We start from the raw sequence: 22,256 nt of genomic DNA, 5'->3' as shown, positions 1-22,256 counted from the left end.
TTGCGTAAGCAGTTAGATTATTCCAGTTTTGTGTTTGAGGTTCGATGATAAACGTAGAGATTTAAGACATACCTTAAATAATAATCGTTGATATAAATAGGTCTTTATTTTGCTATACATATAGTATTTTTTGCATTGAATAATTTTCATTAGTAGATGACGCTCATGCCCGTCAGTAGAATGGTAGGTCTGAGTAATATACAATATTATTAATTGCGTAATTAAACTCAGCAAACTGTAATCTAGCTTTCAAATAAAGAACTCACGATTTCCAGTAGGCCACGCTGTAACATTAGCAAAATGGAATAAAATATTTTGTTCTCGAAACAATTTTGAATAAAATATAGCGAAAATGCTGAGGAGTATTAGCGAGCCCTCTTTGGGAACTGTTGGGACGGAGTAAGAATTATAAATTAATTATCGTTTGTAGCAACTGTTATTTAGATTTTAGACGTTGCTATGCTGGTATTTGGTAAAGAGTTGTTATGTCATGTAACTATAAAATGGGCCAAAAGCTTTTTCGGGTATATTTGCTATTTGGGATTTTAATTTGCAGAGTGCATGAAATTTTTAGAGATAGGATCGTAAAAAGCACTTAAGGTTTTCATTTTATGGCGAAAGTGCACACTGATATTTCATTCTGGAAAAAACATTTACATGCGGACGGAGTCGCAAACAAAAATCTCTAATAAATAATGCCATATAACACGTTTTAGGAACTGTAAATAAGAACCAAAAAGAAATAGTTTGATTTTGATTATTTTCCAAGGTAATGAACTGGTTAGATTTTGTCACGACTAAAGTATTTTTATTTGAGAATAAGACGAGGTAATTATTCATAATGCCATTCTATTTTTGCCGTCGACCCTTTTAAATGTCAGGAAAATCTTTTTACAAAATGCTGCGTTCGGAATAATAATTTATGTGGCCTTTTGTTTATCGCCTCTTTAGTTAAGTGTCTGTAGTAGTCTTGAGTTCGATTCTCGACTTGAGCAACACTTATTTTGAGATTTACTGTAATCGTCATTGAATTAATGATGAAAACTACTACCTTGAGATCGATTGTAATGTTAGACTATTTTGTATGATCTTTTGTACCAATTTCGGTAGATAATCTTAAAATGCAACATTTTAGAGCCACTGTAGGTCGGTTTGGAAATCTTTAAGGAGGGCTATGTTCGACAGCTGGTGATGATGGTGATGATGGTGATGATGATGATGATTATTGACGCCGACGTCGCTTGTACTTTGCGGTAGATATGAACAATGCGCGACAGGCTTGGAGATAAAAGCCATCTCATATACTTTTAAAACTAAGCTATTCTTTCAGGACCTTGGCAACAACTGCAACCAGTCATGCAGGAAGCCGCCATTACCTGCCCAAGTTAAAACAAGATCAATTACGAGGTAGATTTCTGTGGGAAGGACGCATCGGAAGAATTACAAGGATTGTGTTATTGACGCCTTGGAATGTGTGGTTTCAGGTAAGGAATGAAACAAACAGGAGTCCTGAGTTCTAAGTCAGGTTTTAGTCATATTTGGCTACATTGTAAACAGTAATACCATCTTCGTTTCGTCAGTCTAATTCGACCATGTTAGAAGATAAGGTTCTCGTAAAAGTCAGTGAAAGTAATATTATGAAATTATTTTATCTTTATCAGTCACAGTTTAGAACTTAATATAGACCTTATACATTATGGAATATGATTTTAAATCTCATCACTAACCTCTTGCCTGTTTCCTTTATAAAAACCTTTCTTCACCAGATCGCAGTTCTCCTGGCAGTCATCACCACGTTCGTGATCCACTTGCTCCTAGCATACTTCTTCGATAACAACACGTGGTCTAACTTCACCACGATCATTATCTTGGGAGAGCTGATATTCTTCGCCGATGTTTTCGTTCATTTGATCCATATGTTTTGGCCTTTAGTCCGTCTCTATATGAGAGTACATCGGCGGAGTTTATTGTTACTTTTTTATGACGTCGTTTCCTTGACACCTTTGGCTATTATATGTAAGAGATTTTCTATATTCTATATCATTAGCTAGTGTGATGCGGACGGTACGTGGGGCGCTGTCGCCGGCACTGTTGCGTGTTGCGCTACAATGTTACGTGTTGCGCTACAGTGTTGCGTGTTGCGCTACAGTGTTACGTGTTACGTTACAGTGTTGCGTGTTACGCGACTGTGTTGCGTGTTGCGCTACAGTGTTACGTGTTACGTTACAGGGTTACGTGTTGCGCTACAGTGTTGCGTTGCAGTGTTGCGTGTAGCGCTACAGTGTTGCGTGTCGTGCGTGTTGCCATTCACAAATATATACCATATTTATATACGTAATTGTTTTATTAACACTGTTGTATGTAGCTGTCTGAAGTCTATGTTAATTATAAGTCTTGACCTATTGAATATATTGTATGCTTTTATTTATGTTGACTGAATTTGCATATTATTTATCAAATATTGTGACAAATACTACTGAAAATAGTTCAAATCAATTCATAACCACTTAGTTATATTTGGGTTAGAATTGTCTGCCTCTTCATGTAATATCTAAATGGTTGATACCTATATAGTTGTCTTAAAGTGAAATAAAGTCACCTATACTTTGACGGGTGCAAGGTAAATAGTTATATACAAATTCATAATTTTCTTTTTATTGCTTTATCGTATTAATTAAACAGGACTATTTCTATAAACTTATAAAATAAATTGTTAAGAGTATAAACAATAAACATATATCAAAAAAAATTACAAAAAATTTGCCTGAGAAATAAAAAATAACACTCCTATCTTCTCCTGTAAACTGGCTATTTTGCAGATAGCCTTTTTTTACTTTGCTCTCGTCGACCTATACAGTTTTTTTAAATAAATTATCAGTTTGTAGTTGCTTTCTATAAGCGGATATAACGCCTACCACATGGAGAGTAGCTTTTTCCTTCCTTTAATCACTTGTAAAATACAAAATAATCTGATTACATTCGTATGAAATATCTCAAATCACTTTCAGTTACATACAAAGAAAATCAATGTGAATGGTTGATGTTAGGAAGATGGCTAGCCATTGGACGCATTTACAGGTTCTTTACTTTGGAGATATTAAGGAACATGTAAGTATTATAATGTACTTATTAAATATAGTTACGTATTGCCTTTTCTAACTCCAATGTTGCGTCGCTTCGGCGCAATTAAATTGTTTAAGCGTATTGCAGAAAGAATCTTATCTTTTATTGTGTTAAAAAACAAAACGTTAAATATTTTTTGATCTGGGCTAGAACCCATGATCTCCCAGTCTCTTAGTTAACATTGCTACTAGCTATGAATTATTCGGGAAGAATTATGCATATAGCAATATTGGAAGTATTTTAGCGTTCCTTATTTTTACAAATGCAAAGAATATTTTCATTTTCTTTTGTGGATCGTACTCTATTATAGATTTTAAACTCTAAAGGGTTCTTTGCTGACAGTACGGGGTAGCAGAAATTGTAAATTTGTTACAGGCTAAAGAAAACGCCGAAGCAAAATATTTATTTACTAGCTTTTTGCTCGCGAGGACAAACATATTATAATGATGCGTGTACAAACAAACAGACAAAATGTCTAACAAGTATTGTTTTAGCTTCTCTTGCTCTAATAAAGACTCTTATTTAGCATTAGTTATTAATTATTAGCCTTTCTAGTATACAAGAGGTATACTCGCCATATTGGCCGACGTAATTATGTCGCGATAGAATCGGCCTGTGCCGTCATAATTGTAACGATTGGAGATATATCGTTAATCAATATTCCCTTCCACTCCACTTAACTGGGGCATTTTGTATGAAAGGAGAAATCTTCATATTCCTGTGAAGTGGTATTTTGATACAAGAATTAATAAATGCATATTTCACAGATGCGCACCTCTCGAAAAACCTTATATCTATTGGAACACATGTTGACAGTAATACTCATATTGCACGCATCCACTTGCCTTTGGTTTGCTCTTCATCAGTCTAAAAGTATACAATTTAGTCTTCTGTTGGACGGATCACCTGGAGAAGTAGCTTCTCGGAAGTTAAAGTTTAATAGGTAATGTACTGGAAATCTAATTTGCGGTCTTTAGTTATATCCGTAAACTAACCCAAGTTCATTTAGCTTAGTTCGCAAAGCTGGTATACATTCTTATATAGTTCTATGTGTAATTTCCTTAGCAAAGCAAGTAAAGTTAAACGAACTTAGCTTCTGGTCTCTAACCTGCGTTATGATGGCTATACACGGCAAATTCTGGAAAATAATAACTGGGAAATAACTAAACATTTGTCTCTAGATGACAAGGATATTACAATGCCCTGTTGTTATTTATAGGCATTTGTGACACCATCAGTCAAATAGCTCGTCTCGTAGAAAATAATCATCAGATTTTTATTGGTCTGTTTTACTTAGAATTGCCAAAACGAACCCATGGTATGTTTCTACAATATTATGGCGTTCACTAATCACTCAGGTTAATTTTAATAACCTTTCAACATTAATAAAATACGTTCATTAAAGCTTGCTTTAAAGCTTCCAATAATGTATTCCATGATAAGCTCCCAAAGCTCCCAAAAATATTACGCTGGTAAAGGTTCTCTTTATTCATAAAAACATATATGTTTAAAGGTATAATGCGTGATACCAGGATTACATAATAAAGAAGAATATAATTAATTTTTCATCTGCATTACCGTTAAAGTCTTCTCGCGACTAATATGATTAATTCATTGGGACTTTCATATTTGCTTGTATTAAAGAAAATGAACGGAAATATTTCTTATAATGAAGATTATTGGCAAAGAACTAATATTTAATTTAAATACATTTTGCATAAAGAGATATTATTACACATGTGAACTCTGGAGAGTGAAGGTTTGAAATTTTTTTTTTCGGTTAGCAGCGGCTTTGCTTTGATCCTGGCATTGCCGACATTCATTGGTGACAGTGGCAAGTTCCTACCAGGTGGTAGGGAGGAAATAAAAATAACTATATAGTCTAGTGAATTTTAGCTAGCTTTGATATCGGATCTATAGTATTGGCGAAATATTAGTGTGATAGCAATCCTGCTAACTCCAAGTCGAAAAAATGGACAGGATGTTGTGTATATCTTATTATTTCTTTGCAGTTATAAGTCGTGCTGGTATTATTGCGCTTGCCGCCTATACAACGTTATATTTGGAGACGCTTTTCCGTTGGTTGGTATTATTTTTATTCAACAATAATTGTAGATTTGTATTATATTCCTTATTTTAACTTGTAAATTGTTGGGATGAATTCGACAATGAATAATGTCATTATGTTAATTTTGTTCACGGATAATGTAATAATTTTTACTTGCATACATTTTACCTCAATGTTTGAAGATTTGCCTTAGTTTTTATTATCAGCCACCGTGAAGTCATCCATCTGAGAGATCTAATCCGTGGTATATAATGTTATGTAATTGTAGTTTAATGTTACATTTACGTTCTTACATTTAAAATACAAGGTAAAATAAATTCAAAGGTTGCATTTCTACGTCCATTTTCAAATGTAGGTTACAAACAAAAGTGCAACTGGCCGTTGAAAAGTTTTTGTTCCCGATCAACTTGAATATTTTACACCTACCCTTGGGCCAGTTCTTTTATTCAGCCCAAAGCGCCTTCAGTTCTACCCAAAAGGCGCACGGTAAAACCGTTTGTAGCCAACTTTTACAAAATTCAAGTACGGGGAATTTTACTTTGTTCACGGATTTCTTTGTACGTTTCGTAGTGTTCAGTCATCGGAGAGCAAAAAATGTGTATCGTAAATCCGATATATCCTTGAAATATAAAATGTTTGTCTATTTTTATTTAGAAGTACCAGTTTTGAAAAGGCGTGTTTTAGTGTAAAGGATATTTTAACTAGGGCAGTTATGGGACATTGTGGTAGTTAACCTCACATTATTTAGAAGACGAGTGCAGGGAAATGTAGCTCTTGCTAATTAGTATGTCTAAGTACTTACTGTTCATTAGCAAAGACAGGGTATTTAGTTCTTAGTTACCATTAAGTGATTATTATAAACAAGATTTTATATCACTGAACATATTATATCTACTAAAAGGTGTTTTTATGAATTCATTGACAAAGTTTAAAATTTACTAAAAAGAAAAATAATTTATCGAATGGTGTGTGATGCTATCAAATATGTACTTTTAAATAAATAATTATATAAATATATGTAAGATGTACTTTTAAATAAAAAGTGAATAATTTTGTGCTACGATTTTTTTCAGTATGACCTCGAGAAATGGTTGACGTCATTTCTCATGTTGTTTGGTTTCGTCTTCATGAGATATCGGTTCATTGGAGCTATTTCCTGGGAGTTGGTGTTGGAAAACAGTCGCAGAGCTCTTTTTGTTGATCGGGTTAGATAGATTTATAAATCAATTTTTTTCGTTCTAAGGTTCAGATATTTCAAAATAATATTCTTTTATTTTAACACGAGAAAGTGACTTTATTGCACCACGAGTGATAGAAATGAAGTGTAATTTGATTATGTAAATGTTTCTTTCAAATCCTGAAAGCTTTACTTTCTTCCTGAATATTTTTTATATTCCAGTTCTTATGCCAGTCAAAATATATCAAACGAAGGTATGGTACATTATACTAAGTTAATGGAAGCCTGAACATCCGATACACAGTAATTTGTTTCAATCCAGATTTAACTATAATCATCATCTTTAACTTTTTCAGTATCATCACATGGTGAACTATTTACGATTTCGAGGAGTTCAGCCTTGCTTACTGGATCAGGCAAAGAAGTACAAAGAGTTGTTGTGGGAGATGAAGGATGGTGTGCTAACGTCTAGACAGTTGCAAAATTGCCACAGCCTTTGCAAATGGAGTTGATCTTTGATATCAACGTTGGATACTTCCATAGTTCATTGCTGTTTAGGGATACGGGTGAGTGTTATACAACCTTCTTAATGGTTTGAAATGATTCTTTATTGTGAAAGCGCAGGTACTTGAGACGTCACTAGTGGGCTTTGGAGTTATATGTCTGTGAATTTATTACATTTAAAGGGAGAAAATAAAGTTATACTGTATTAGAATTTATGCCCATTATGGGGATAGAATCGACTTCTAATCGAGAGGGTTCGATTCCAGTAGCGTCTACATATATTATAGTATACTCAACAAATATTATAGATGAAGCATTCATGAGACAAATATCTCTACTCATGAAACATGAGATTTACCTCGCTGGACAGCAGATCTGGAGTCAGGGGGTGGTCAAAAATGGCATGATGTGCGTTAAGAGGGGCATCATTGAGATGTTGTCTGATGAAGATGATGAAAGCCCTATGATTGCTTTTAAAGAAAACACGGTTAGTATAGAACTCCGCACTCTGTAGAAAGAGATACTGTACTTGACAGTGACACATTTGGAAAGAGATAATCCATGTGTTACGCTTCGTAGAGCGTCGTTTCTGCCATAACACCCAAGTAAAGTTTTGTCGCTGATTTATCAATCGATTTCTGTATCTGAACGCCTATAATTTACAGCAGAATTTTCTATATAATTTATAATGAATCAGTCTGTAAAAGACCTAACTAGTAATTTATTAGTAGGTACAATGAGTAATTAGATATGTATGTTGGATACTAAATACTAGTCCACATTAAACTAATTTAATTAAATAGAGATGTCGACATGTTGTGTTCTCGTTAATGGATGTACGCGTATCTTGGAAATTATAGTTAGTATATAATTGTTTTAAAAGCAAGCGCTTTGAAATAACAATTTTAACACGTCTTTAGAAATAGAAAATCGATTGCCGTATTTCAAACATTGGTTTCTTTATTTTAAAAATAAATTCAAACTTGACTTTTCTATACCTTTCTTATCTGATTCAATCGTCAGATAAAAACCTTTTATCAAATAAATTATAACCGGACTGAATACAAAAATAAATTATACATCTTTATTCGTTCAATTGTCAATTTGTTCATGTGGTCGGATATCATTAATTAATTTTCTATCTTATGTGATGCTTTGAAAAACCAGGACTACGATTCATAAACTTAAAATTGAACCTAAGTGGTTTCGACTCGAACACATGTATGGCGTTTTGTTCTAGGTATTAGGTGAGCTGAGCCTTTTCTACTCTATACCGTCGAAGGTAACAGTGAAAGCGGCTACGTACGTCGAGCTACAGGTATTGTAAAGATCAGATCCATGATATTGTATACCAGTAGTACGATTGAAACCATTTATTATAATGACCTCTTTGTAAACGACTGGAATATCTCGGGTTTAATTCTCAGGTTGACAACACATTGGGTTTATAAAATGACTAGCTTTTGCCCGCGGCCCCGCCCGCGTTATAAAGTTTATCAGGCTAAAGTTTTCCGTTATAAAGGTAGTAGTTTCCCGGGAACCTATGTTCTTCCCAGGGTCTCAAACTGTCTCCATACTAAATTTCATCTTAATACATTGGGTAGTTTTTGAGTTTAACACGTTCAGGCAGACAGATGCAGCGGGGGACTTTGTTTTATAATATTATTTTTTAGAACTTTTTAAGAGGAATAATCCCGTCATACATCATTGTTGCATAACTTTAACCGTTTACGCAGCGCACGCAACGGAAGCTCTCAAAACTAATAATTTTTCCCCGTTTTTGCAACATGTTTCATTACTGCACCGCTCCGATTGGTCATAGCGTGATGATATATAGCCTATAGCACACCAGGAACAAAGGGCTATCCAACACAATAAGATTTTTTCAGTTCAAACACGGTAGTTCCTGAGATTAGTCATTACTGCTCCGCTCCTATTGGTCATAGCGTAATGATATATAGCCTATAGCACTCCACGAATAAAGGGCTATCCAACGCAAAAAGATTTTTCAGTTTGGACCGGTAGTTCCTGAGATTAGCCATTACTGCTCCGCTCCTATTGGGTATAGCGTGATGATATATAGCCTATAGCACTCCACGAACATAGGGCTATCCAACGCAAAAAGAATTTTTCAATTTGGACTGGTAGTTCCTGAGATTAGCGCGTTCAAACAAATAAACAAACAAACTCTTCAGCTTTATATAATAGTATAGATTTTATGGGATGGGGTTTGCAAAAGACTTTTCAAGATTGAAATTAATGTCTTAAGTCTTTAACTAGAAATGCCAGTACCAAAACTCAGGAATTATGGCTTTTTATCTGGGATTTTAAAAATAGTTGTTTATGGAATCCAATTCAGATGTTCTTTAAGTTTAAAACAGTTTATTATGTTGTACACATACTGATCTGTTTATAAATAAAAATTATAAGGTACTACGTCGGACTGACTTCATGCGAGTGATATCTGAATATCCCGCTATGCTGCGTCATATTCGTGACAAAATCAACGACAGGCTGAGCAAAACACGCCGAAGAAAGGTAACGTATTAATAACATTAAAACATATTAATTTCCATCATTATTATCATCACCAGCCGCAGGATGTCCACAGAATATGAGCTTCTTCTAAAGATTGCCAGATCGTCCTATTAGAAGCGGCATGCACCCAGCGACTTCCTTCGATTCTTATTATAATATTAATTTTAGTAATGTAAATTAAAAAAAGAATACACAGAATAAGTTAGTTAATTATCCCTCTGTTTCAACAAAACCAGACAGCATGACCAACAATGGTAAATACTAACGATAAAAAAAACTTTAAACGATTTATGATTTGGTGTCAAGAAATTACTACAATTTTTGTTTAATGAGAAATCAGTTATATTATATGTTCTCTATATTACATTTTATTTACACAAGTATCACAAAATATTACTAATAATCAATTTAAGTGGTTTTTATTCCTTACACATAAGTTAAATAATATCAATCTGACGAAACCAATGTATAAATCAAAGCAACCACAACTTACATTGAAACATTGACTTTAGGAATCAATAATGAAGTACGATAAAGGGGATTCGAGGCTCATTCGAACTCGCTATCGGCCCATGAAAGTGCTCAAAGACAATTTGGTCGGCGCCGAGGAAGAAGACCCGACGTTCGTAGATGATTCTCACATGTATTACAGAGGTTAGAAGGGTTATACTTGTTTGCACATTTACACTGGACAAAGATTGGTTATTGTTATACCAGTTTGCAGTAACGGCCGGGCTTTTGATGATTATGATGAATCAATTTGTTAGATTACAAATTTTGATTTGATTCGAAATACCTTTTAATATTGATGTTATTGTGATGAATGCGGCTTTTCGTGGACAATGAAATATGAAATTGTTTTTCTTTGTTTACACACAATGGTGGTTACACGGTAGATATGTAGATTTTTATTTTATGTTTAGTTTATATTTATTACAATTTATCGCAATAGGCGACTAATTGCAAACTAGACTCGATGTTTTGGGTTCAATCTCTAGACATCTCTTGACTTCACAAGATATCAAACATAGTTTTGTGATATTTTCTTGTGTATCAAATCTGAGAGCTGTTATTGCGAAGGTTTCACATGTTAAGTATTGTGGATGGTACAATGCCTTTAATCATGAAAACCCACTAGCTCAGTTGTAGGCTTATATTATTAAAAATATGTCTTATGGCGAGCGATTTCCTCATAACTAGAGACCGGATATGCATTTGCATATTTTGTCAGTTTCCGGTAGTTTTTGCATATAATAATATCATCCCTGTATTATATACTTGCCCACTGCTGAGCACGGGCCTCCTCTACTACTGAGAGGGATTAAGGCCTCAGTCCACCACGCTGGCCTAGTGCGGATTGGTAGACTTCACACACCTTCGAAATTCCTATAGAGAACTTCTCAGATGTGCAGGTTTCCTCACGATGTTTTCCTTGACCGTTAAAGCGAACGATAAATTCACAAAGAATACACACATGATTTTTTTGAAAAGTCAGAGGTGTGTGCCCTTGGGATTTGAACCTGCGGACATTCGTCTCGGCAGTTCAGTTTTTGCATACAGTTGCTAAAAACATGGGATGCTGCAAACTTAAAGAATTCGTACACATATCTATGCATATTTAAGGATTTTTATGTTTCATATAATCCGGTTTCTAATCATCGCAATTATAATGAATTAATTTTCAGATGAAAATAACGTTCGGTTACCTAAGTTTACGACTGAGTATTTAGAGCTGTATGAGGTGACCAGTAATGTAACCACTATTGATGCGCCTCGGATATGTCTCAGATCAAACTTTCCGTGGATTTTGGAACCTAACACGGATTTCGTAAGTGTTATCATAATATAACGTAATAATTAAAAAAAAACCATAGACAGACTTGTATCTAGTGAGGGCCTTGGCTAATAAGAAGCTTTGGCCGGTATCTGGTATTTCTTTTCCTATTTTTTACCTGATTGTCGAAGGACGGCAATATTTTCCTTGTAACCCTTGCAAGTGTGAGGCTCTTGGTAGCTGCTTCGTTTGCTACCCCCTCAGCCTGCGTGTAACACATAACATTCATTTCTATCAAGTATGGTCTAGTTTACCTATTCGACAGTAACAAGATAATTAAAAAAAATATCAAAATCAGTTTATCTCTTCGGGAGTTACTATGCTAAATAGATACATGCAAAATACTTATAACACCTCTTTTTTTGCGTCGTCATGAAGGCCTGCAATAGCTAAATGAACTACCCTCTATTTATTCCGTTCAATATATGCCTCACAGACGTACATGTGTGATTTGGCACATTTTGTAATAGTGCTGTACGTATGTGCGATGTCTCCCTACTCGGCCATCACGAACAGGCAGTTCGAGGCGGAGAAGGTCCTTGGAACCATCGTCACCGCCGGCTTGCTACTCAACCTTTACGTTCAGCTCACAACTGCCATTATTGATAAGGTAAGGTAATGTTGTTTGGTAAAATAGATTTTGTTAGGTATTATTGTTAGTTAATATCAATAATGTAATTAGTGATTGATAAAAAATTCAGAGATCGCATTGAATCCTAAGGTACTAAAGTTAAATTTTAGTAGTGATTCCTTGTTTCAAAGTTTCTCAAAAGGAATTATTAGAGTTGTATTATAACTTAGAACGACTACCGGGCTTATTGTTTAAGGGTATTTCACACATAATTTTGTTACCGTTTTTAGGCTGGGCGTAGCTTTGATAGATTTGAAACTGATTTTTTGGTTACTAGATCAATCATTGGTAAATGCAAAATAATTCATAATAAATTGGCAATTACAACTGTAGGAGTAATAATATGAGGAGTTAAATTTAGAAGTATTTGAACTATTTTTACAGAACATTAGAAAAGAAACAGTAAAAGAAATAACAGAAGTGAAAATGTCTTCATTTGGGTTTTACTTAGACATCATATCTTTGTTTCCCGTGTACATATTTACCGATACATTGGATCCTAATGGTGAAACGGTGGCTGGACAAGCAGCCAAGTTGTTCCCCGTGCTGCAAGTGTGGCATATTTGGGATTATTTCGTCAAATGGGAGAAGAATTTTAACAGTCATGTAAAGGTGAGTTTGATGGCTAAACTGGATGCTCACAGAATCGATCACATTATCTTTTGAAGTTATTTTTCAATTCATAAAAAAATAACGTTTACTAGGAATAGTAGTATGGCTTTAAATATTTAATTGTTTGACACTCCAATTGTTAAAACCCGACTTAGTGGCCCACGTAAATGTGTTGCGTTCTGAGATCAGCCTGTGTATATCCGGTTCTAACAGGCCGGCATAATTGTGTGAAGCGGTAATCATCTCTCGTCAGTCGATATTCTATTGCACCCCACTCCACTTACCATCAGGTGCAGTGGGGTCACTTTGCTGTGCCGTATAGAAAACATTAATAATTTCGGATTTGTTTCATTCCCAACCACACTTGTTTAATGTGGGTTGGTTTCGCGTCGAGCTGCTGGTCAACCTAATCTCAGGTTCACCACATAAATATAGTTGTAGTTAGCTTGAGCACTCAGATATTTGGAGTTCCCATGCCATGTTACATATCTTGAATCGCGAAATCCCAAATGGTTTAACACAACTTTATTTAATTTCTCGTAAACCTTCATTCCTTTCGTATAATACTTTCAATAATTTTGGGAATTTGAGGAACGATTTAAATGTTATTCAATTTAAATATCTGACACAAAACTGAAACGCCTTTGTAAAACGCAAATTCCTTTATATCTTAGTCGCTTTCCGTTGCGTTTCTTAAAATATAAAGTTGTATCCCAAATATTAGATACAAAATAACGAAAACTTATACTGAAGTAGGAGTGTTTGTTGGGACATATGATGGAATCGTACCAATTTATTTGATTGTAAGGAAAGAAGTAGCATTTAATCAATTTTGACGCAAATTGTGATCAATTTTTCAAATCATAACCGTCAATGACTTTTAGTATAATATTATGATAATAAGCATCATTGTCATCAACATCGTTACTGTAAGCTTCATCCCTTTATTTAAATTTTTAATCAACAAATATTCTGAAACTAAACATTTTGTAGAATACTTTACTGGTTATTATTTTGAAATAGCCTCATTACTAGTGTTCTTAGTTAAATTGTTAATATATATTGTTTACAGCTCTTGAGTCTATTGAAGTTTTTCATTCTGTTCTGCATATTTTGCTATTGGTCTGGCTGTTTTTTGTTTTTGTTCGCGTGTCCAAGAACATTGTGTCGTCAGGTCAGTTATTGTTTTACATTCATGACATGAAAAATATTTTTTGCTGTGTTTAAATTTAAGACTTTTTTTTATTTTAGATACTTATAGATTACTTTTTGGTTATGAATTATAGGGTGACATTAGCTTATTTCTTTGCGTTGGGCTATAAACATTGGAATTTCGGACGTTTCCCCTAATTCCAGAATTCATGGATGTCACTGTTAATCTACTGGGAGACGAAAGTGTTTATGACGAATGATGCAAAGCACGAGCACCCAATGATGTCGTCGTTTGCTTTCGGCACAGCGGTGTTTACTGGCACCGGCACTTCTGATATAGCGCCAGGCATCACAGATCTGGTTGTGGTATGGATCTGTTTACCTTTATGCCTTCCATTTGGAAGATTTTTAAGGAATTGTTTTTATGAGAATGTAAAGGTTTGTTCTTATTGGAAGACATTTGGATGACTTGACGTATCGGTATAATTTTTCTTATTATTTTTTTTAAAAATGACAATAGTTTCACAATATTGGGCAAATGTAGCGCGTATACGCTTATACTGCCACAGGATACTGAAAAGTACGCTTTCCTATTACTACGCACGTAGCTTATACGCGCTACGTATGCCCAATATGTACCTGAGGCTCCCTGTCGTATAGCGACGCGCGTAGTTTGTAACTACGGCGTTCAAAAACTAGCTCACATACGCTACGCACGCCCAAGGTGTGCCCCTCTCCCATGACAAAATACGTAGCTTCTAACTATAGCGTTCAAAAACTAGATTACATGCGCTACATATGCCCAATGTGTGCCCTCTCCTATGGCAATGTGTAGCTTGTGGCTACGGTGTGCAAGAACGAGCTTATACGTGCTACGTACAAATGTACCTGCGAACGTTATTACACAAGGAACAATCTACTCCAATGTCAAACGTAATCTGTGTATAGTGCTTTGTTGCAGGTAGTACTGTTGTTTACACTTGGAACTTACCTCAGTTGTTTCTACATAGCTAAAATTTGCAGTCTCTACTTGCTTTCTACTCAAAGGAAATTAAAGTTCAAGGCACGTTCCCTCTCAAATTAATGTTACTTTATTGCTTCTCTTGAATAACTTAGCTTCGTTGTTTCGGAAAATGACAATGCTATCCGATAGTGCGAGTCGATTGGATATAAATGATGGTTTGAACGTATATTTTTTATGGGCATGAGAAAGTATTTTTATTCTCACTGATAGTAAACGGGGTAGGGTCCGTAAAGACTAGAATTTAGAAGATATTTACATGAGCTACCAATTCTTTGGTGAATGGTTATTTTATTAACTAGCATTAACTACCAAAAATATTGTTAATTCGAAAATTGGCCAATCAGAAAGTGTGATCATTACGCGCACACACTAGTATTTATCTTTTTCTGAGTCGATTTGCAAATAACGGTATTTTTTTAATTTCATCGTAGTTTCTAGGGATAAAACTGTTTTATTTCACTGTTCCTTGTATAATGTTTTGTTTGTTATCATTATAATTAAATGTAGGCCCAACAATACCGTAATATAATAGATGTGTTTTTATATGATTGTTTGGATGTACTAGAATAAATAAACCTCCAGTTGTGTGTTTATTTAATTAATGTATGAGCAAATAATAGCGCGTATCAACGGTTTTGCATTTGGACTCTTTGTAGTTGTAATACTGATTAGAATCATAGGAAATATATAATACTTAGAACATGATTGTTATGTGCAAAATTGTAAAAATAAAATCTTTTGCGAATAAGTATTTTTTATAATAATATTTTCGTACCTATTTTATACATAGTATAAATAAATAAAATATATAGTATACCGAAAAACCAGCGTGGTTTTTTGGGTATGGCTGTATTTCTATTTCGTGTTTAGTATTTAATTAATTATTTACGAAATACCAGCAAGTTTATATATTTGGTGTTATTGTTGTTTAGAGTTAGATTAAGTAGTAGAAAAGTAATTATAATTATTTTTTAGGAATCCATGAGAGAATTGTTCTACTTCTTGTCGGTGAACCACGTGAGCGGGAAAATTAAATCGCGCGTTAAAAAGTTCTTCTGTGTACAATGGTACGTTTTTTTTAATTTTCTTTTTCTATAATTTTGCTGGTAGAATCCACTACTGGTTACTGTGGCATTTAATTCAGCTACACATCAAATAATAATTGCGTAACATTTAAATTGAATTACTTAATGGTATATAAGTATTTTAAATAACCATAATTACAGAATACGGTCTGAAATATATAAGTAATCTGAATTTGAAGTAGTAGTAACTAGTGCAAGTATATTTTTTAAATCTTTATTGTTTCCATGTTAAGATATTTCTATAATTATATTGTTTTAAATCGATATGCCGGACAATCCAAGTGTTTTCGTAATCGGAATCGTGGAAAACCATGTAATTATTATTTTTTTCTAAATAGTACTCATTAAAATTTTTGTTAAAATTATTAAAATAAAATTGCATTTATCAATTATTTACAATTATTTTAATTGCTTAATTTGGTGACCTATTCACATGAACGTTGCTATTAAAACAATGGGGTCAATTTGATTAGTTTTTTCCTCCATCTTACATCGACAACCATATAAGTAGTTACTTAAGACTAGCGCGATATGTTCTCATTCTCAGCGTGAGGTTTTAGTTGATTTTACGACTCTTAGCTACCTGGCGCCAAACCTCTTAGTAAATATTATTTGTAGTGTCGTTTCACTACCTTAGACAAATATAAGGTGTATGATTATTATGAAATTTAAAAAATAATTAATGTCAGATAATTATCACGTTTTGTTGGTGGTAAGATATATTTTATATCCGCGTTGATAGCGACCACCGTACACAAGATGTTAAAACCCGTCATAGTGAACCACGTAAGTGTGTCGCGTTCCGGGATCAGTCTGTATATATCCGGTTCCAACAGGCCGGCATAATTGTGTCGAGTGTCGAGGGGTAATCATCTCTCGGCAGTCGACATTCTATTTGACCCCACTCCAGCAACCATCAGGGTCACAGCGCCGTTTCCGTTTAAAAATAAAATTCATTATCATCAGCCGGGAATCGTCCATTGCTGCATGTTAAATAATTGGTCGCAGGTATTACAACAATGCTGTGTCGAGTGAGGAAATATTTCAGGACATGTCGGCGAATATTCAACAGGAGGTGTTGTCGATAGAAATGGTCGAAACACTGCTGCATTGTCCGCTTTTCCAGGTATTGATAATTAAGTACTTATGGTCTATATTATATATATGTGATTTAAGCATGACTAGCTTGTGGTCGCGGCTTCGCCCGCATGAAGGAGTTTTCCGGGATATTTATTTTTTCAAACTTACTTGATATGTATCATTATATTATGACCAAATTACACAAAATCCTTATAAAATGTAGCCTATGTGTTATTCTGAAGTATAATCAATATTACTATAAAGTTTCATTCACATCCGTACAGTAGTTTTTTCGTAAAAAAGGAAAATACATATATACATCCATACATCCATACATCCATCCTCACAAACTTTCGCATTTATAATATTAGTAGGACATTCATCAATACAAAGTGAAAAAGCTGCTAAATATCTTATCATTACGATTGGAAATGATGACAAAACATTTCTGAAGAAGTCATTAAACTCAGCCCACCCCGTGTCCACGAAGGCTGCAGTCTTCGAAACGTCGGAAAATTATAATATAAAAACCGCAATAAATTCCACAATATAGTTTTATTTCAACGTCTAACATTCGCGTAATCATAAGAAATGATTAAATTCGTTAAAGTTAATTATTACAGATTAAATATGACCGTGAAATCATAATCGATTTGTTTACTTACAAATCATCTTTTGGCTTCCTACAGACATGACACGTGTGAGTCCTTTGTAAACAATTTCTTGACTAGATTTCGTGGATGAAATCTCACAGGAGCGATTTATCGAGCAAATAATATCTGGTAATTAAGGGCATTCGTGTCCGTGTGCCTTTTATCCAAATCAATTAGTATACGTGATGGACTAAGAAACATCCATGAATCCAAGCATGAGATTGTTCCGGGTCTGCGAAGTATAATTTTATGTATTTTAATTGTAGCTAACTCGATGTTTATATGATAAATGGCTTGCTTGCTGATAAGTTCTACTAGTTTTTGCTATTAATAGAATTCAATCAAAAATTAATTTCCAGACACTGCAAGGCACTTCGTTGCCATCATCATAACAATCAATTTCAATGACTTTCGATTCTCGTTTATTTTTACTAAATCAAAGAAAAAAAATAGGAATACAGTGGCGATAGCTTAGTTGGTTGTGGAACGGACTGCCGAGAAAAATGTCCGCAGGTTCAAATCCCAAAGGCACACACCTCTAACTTTTCTAAAAAAAATATATGTGTATTCTTTGTGAATTATCGCTTACTTTAACGGTGAAGGAAAACATCGTAAGGAAACCTGCATACCTGAGAAATTCTCTATTAGGAATTTTCAAGGGTGTGTGAAGTCTACCAACCCGCACTAGGCCAGCGTGGTGGACTAAGGCCTATTCCCTCTCAGTAGTAGAGGCCCGTTCCCAACAGTGGGACAGTACCTATATAATACAGGGCTGATATTATATTATATATTATATACAGTATTGCTCTTTTTTTTAATTAAACTTAGATCCTCACGAATCTGTCACTCCAATATCTGCACGTACACATTTATATATTTAATCTGTGGCAGAAGTGCAATCGCGACTTTCTCCAGACCGTCGCAGCGAACACGAGGACAATCGTCCTCCCGGACAATGAGATAGTCCAACACGCGGCCGACATCGGCCGAGACATGTACATTTTGCAGAAGGTAACGTTTTTAATTAAACAAACACTTAGGGGCTGCGCAGACGGAACAAAATTATTATTAAAGTGACTAGACACGATCCCAAACTGAATCGATCTCTGACAACTTTATATATCACGTATATTCTATAGACACGAACGTCAATATAAACTATTTGTTCAAAATCTGATCCAAAATGGCGACCAAAACGTCACTGTTATAACCATTGTATTCACTTGAACAACAAATAATTCTACTTATTTGACTAATATTTTTTAGCTGCTACACAAGCTGTCAATATTGATCATACTAAAGTCCGTTTGAATGGATATCAGTTCAAATCATTTGAACACAGTGAATTTTCGGAACGCCAAATCTAGTACTTAGTACATATTATATCGATGTCATAATGTATTTGACAAAACAATAATGTGCATAGTTTCTGCAAATTATGATGTAATTTGTGTTAAGCACTTGACTATCGAAGACTAAGTTACTTAACGATATATCTATAACAATGATTTGCTGGTGGTAGGATATATTTTATATTCGCCTGGATAGCGAGCACCGTACACAAGGTTTTAAAACCCGGAGCGGTGGTCCACGGTAAGTGTGTCACGTTTTAGGATTAGCCTGTGTATATGCGGTTTTAATAGGCCGGCATAATTGTGTCGACTGTCGAGGGGTAACCATCTCTCGTAAGTCGACATTCGAAAAAAAAGCGGCGATAGCCTAGTTGGTTGTGGAACGGACTGCCGAGACGAATGTCCGCAGTTTCAAATCCCAAAGGCACACACCTCTGACTTTTCTAAAGAATTATGTGTGTATTCTTTGTGAATTATCGCTTGCTTGAACGGTGAAGGAAAACATCGTGAGGAAATTTGCATACCTGAGAATCCCTCTATAGGAATTTCGAGGGTGTGTTAAGTCTACCAATCCGCACTAGGCCAGCGTGGTGGACTAAGGCCTAATCCCTCTCAGTAGTAGTAGAGAAGGCCCGAGCCCAACAGTGGGACAGTATATAATACAGGGCTGATATTATTATTATTATAAGTCAACATTCTATTGGACCACTCCATCTACCAGGTGCGATGGGCTCACGTTGACATGCCTGTACAAAAAAATACTGGCAAATTCGGAGACTATTGCACATTGTTGCGACTGGTTGAACGATTTTATTGTGTCCTTTTTCGCAAATTAATTTGACGTCTGCGCAGAACCTTAATGTATTGTGCATATTACGCTGTGCGACTGCAATCACAGCTGGAGTTTGTTTCGTACGCGGATTTCAGAATGTTACGCAATTTCGCATTATTAAAATTACGAAAGTGGAATGCGAAGGAGTCTACAGTTTATGTGTGCTGGATTTATAGAGTAGCACTGTCTTATAAAAAAAAGGTGCATTTTTTTTCCTTGCACAAAAAAATACTACACTAAACCCGATGGCAAGTACAATGTGTAATGATAGTCACGGCAGATTTGTAGACGAATAGCTCCTGGATAGCAAATCGTTGCGACGAGTAAATGACATACATATTTTATGCCATGCATATCATGTTTGATAGTCGCTATCAAGTCTGAATATGGCATCGGCATATTATAGGCTAAGAGTGCTACTGAGATAAATATTTGCAATACTGCCAAAAGTAACTTGCTGATGTCGGCCTCTTTTATATTGCTTTGAAAGACGAGATGAGCTTGCCATTCACCTGATGGTAAGCGATACGACCGCCCATAAACAGTAGAAACACCATCCAACACCTTGAATTACGAAGTATTGTTTGGTATTGCACTGCGCTCCCCATCCTGAGACATGAGACACTACTATTTACAATGGCTACAATATCTTTTGAACCGGAATACAACACACTGCAGCTTGGCGGCAGAAATAAACATTGCGGTGGTACCTACCCAAGCGACTTCTCACATGTGAGAGACTTACCACCAGTGACGTGTCTGATTTATAACTTGAATTATGAATAACATGTATTACACAGTTATATTTGTTCGTAGGGTCATTGCAATGTACTAAATAACTCTGGTAAAGTTGTCACCACTATTGGACCCGGCAGCCATTTTGGAGTAGTTGAAATGCTGTTCGGATTACCTAAGGTAAGCAAACTAGGTTTTTTAGAATAATAATTACTTTGTAAGCAGTGAGAGAGTATGCTGGGAGTTTTCAAGTACTTTTATGTAGTTTTATTAATATTAATTAATAGGAGTGCACTGTTGTATGTTCTAAAATTTTATGTCACAGGTTGTAAAATAATATCTATACATATTATAAAAGTGCCATTTTCTGTCTGTCTTTTTCCTTTCTAGAGCATATAAAAAACGTCGGGGAAAAATCAAAACGTAACTTTTACGCCTTGACAAGGATATCGACCTCTACGTGGGGACTGTCTTTCACTACGCTCAAAATCATCTATGGAGCGACTTACTTAGCTTGCATTACATACGGATCACCTGTATGGGCCGATAGGGCAATTATCGGTGCTGTGCGCAGGAAACTGCTCCAGAGTCAACGATTGGCGTTGATATTCTTGTGCAAGGCGTATAGAACTGTTAGTACAGAAGCTTTGCCTGTCCTCGCGGGTGTACTCCCTGTCGACTTGGAGGTACAGCGTCGCGCCGCTATGTATTACTCAACCAGAGAGGATATGGATAAAAAGTTTCTTACGTCTCGCGAGCTCTTAAGAATCGATAGACTATTTAAACCTCACACTGATGTGCACAACGAGTTATTAAATGAATGGCAATGTAGGTGGGACTCGTCTTCGAAAGGGCGTCATTTATATAAATACTTTCCGTACGTTCGCGATCGCCTAATTAAAACTTGGCTAGAAATAGATTACTGTGTATCGCAATTTCTTACCGGCCATGGTAATTTTAAGGGTAAACTGTTCTCATTTAGGCTGGTTGATTCTCCTGCGTGCCCATGCTCTACACCTGGTTACGAGGTTGAACAATCTGCTCATCACGTACTTTGGGAGTGTGGTCTCTGGCATGACGAGCGCAACATCATGTTAAATAGTATGCAAATAACATCTGGGGTTGTATACTACATGGACCTTGTTGAGACTAGACGGAATTTCCGTGCTTTCCGGCGTTTTTGCCATGCCTATTGTAATCAAATCTAACAGCTCATGTGATAGGACCCTTTCATTTAATTTTATCCGTGGTGCTTTATAACTAGCTTATCTAGTTGTAAACGTCCCTATCCTTGAGGTTAAATCGCCTCCTTACATCATGATTTTGTCACCCGCATTGCTCTGGAGGGAAGTGGACAATTAATATTTCCAACTCCTCCCTATTTTTCTATTTGATTAATTTCGTTGCGGAATAATGACATATTAGTTTTCCCTGAGACTCGCCGAGCTTCACTGCTCGGTGTCACAAAATGCGTGCCACTGCTGATCCTGGCTTACAGGAGTTGTAGTGGTGGGTGTGAGGGCGGGAAAGTCTCTGTCTGAAAGATTTTTTTAAAATTTGGTATTGAGATAGTTCATAAAAAATATACACTTAACTCTGGGAAGGTTATAGGATAATTTCTATCCCGGGGAAATATATAGCGGGACTTTTATCCCGGAAAACTCCTTCACGTGGGCGAAGCCGCGAACAAAAGCTAGTTGTTATACGAAACGAAGTTGTAATAACTGATATGTATATGCGGTACATAAATATAAAATTATTTATAAGTACCCACATAAGTGTACAGTATTATGGGCCTGTTAATAAACAACCAGTACGTGATAGTCTGTGCTTCATTGCATACATTACAATTACCT

The 22,256-nt window shown here is 35.4% G+C and overlaps 2 protein-coding genes across 4 annotated transcripts in view; both read left to right on the top strand.

The window, feature by feature from the left end:
* The first annotated feature begins 238 nt into the window (after positions 1-238).
* LOC119189103 lies at positions 239-3,112 on the top strand. The gene is made up of 4 exons (XM_037437927.1): positions 239-399; positions 1,331-1,484; positions 1,767-2,016; positions 3,009-3,112. Exons 1-4 carry the CDS (start codon positions 353-355, stop codon positions 3,110-3,112), a joined length of 555 nt encoding a protein of 184 aa, XP_037293824.1. The 5' UTR covers positions 239-352.
* LOC115440733 overlaps positions 3,093-22,256 on the top strand; it is a 48,182-nt gene continuing 29,018 nt past the window's right edge. The window contains exons 1-15 of one of the 3 annotated variants that reach the window (XM_037437978.1): positions 3,093-3,108; positions 3,891-4,066; positions 5,136-5,205; positions 6,265-6,396; positions 9,923-10,064; positions 11,096-11,238; positions 11,681-11,854; positions 12,260-12,487; positions 13,560-13,661; positions 13,844-14,005; positions 14,601-14,702; positions 15,639-15,730; positions 16,757-16,874; positions 18,373-18,492; positions 20,482-20,580. In XM_037437978.1, coding sequence (XP_037293875.1) covers positions 3,891-4,066; positions 5,136-5,205; positions 6,265-6,396; positions 9,923-10,064; positions 11,096-11,238; positions 11,681-11,854; positions 12,260-12,487; positions 13,560-13,661; positions 13,844-14,005; positions 14,601-14,702; positions 15,639-15,730; positions 16,757-16,874; positions 18,373-18,492; positions 20,482-20,580 — 1,860 coding nt within the window. In that variant the 5' untranslated portion in view covers positions 3,093-3,108. Of the gene's footprint in view, positions 3,109-3,890; positions 4,067-5,135; positions 5,206-6,264; positions 6,397-6,827; positions 6,935-7,180; positions 7,360-8,112; positions 8,191-9,302; positions 9,411-9,922; positions 10,065-11,095; positions 11,239-11,680; positions 11,855-12,259; positions 12,488-13,559; positions 13,662-13,843; positions 14,006-14,600; positions 14,703-15,638; positions 15,731-16,756; positions 16,875-18,372; positions 18,493-20,481; positions 20,581-22,256 lie in introns of those variants that run through there. The other 2 variants (XM_037437975.1, XM_037437976.1) reach the window with 2 other exon arrangements.

Source organism: Manduca sexta, chromosome 12 (assembly GCF_014839805.1).
Source record: "Manduca sexta isolate Smith_Timp_Sample1 chromosome 12, JHU_Msex_v1.0, whole genome shotgun sequence".
In the NCBI taxonomy this organism is placed as follows: Eukaryota; Metazoa; Arthropoda; class Insecta; order Lepidoptera; family Sphingidae; genus Manduca; species Manduca sexta.
The sequence above is the reverse complement of the archived record's forward strand: the minus strand, read 5'-3'. Positions and strand labels throughout refer to the sequence as shown.

What these genes read in the sequence shown, in the direction of transcription:
- LOC119189103 (XM_037437927.1), top strand. Translation starts at nt 353, where the DNA reads ATGCTGAGGAGTATTAGCGAGCCCTCTTTGGGAACTGTTGGGACGGA. An exon ending in TTGGGAACTGTTGGGACGGA is followed by an intron (nt 400 to 1,330) that starts GTAAGAATTATA and finishes CTATTCTTTCAG; the next exon opens with GACCTTGGCAACAACTGCAA. An exon ending in GACACCTTTGGCTATTATAT is followed by an intron (nt 2,017 to 3,008) that starts GTAAGAGATTTT and finishes AATCACTTTCAG; the next exon opens with TTACATACAAAGAAAATCAA.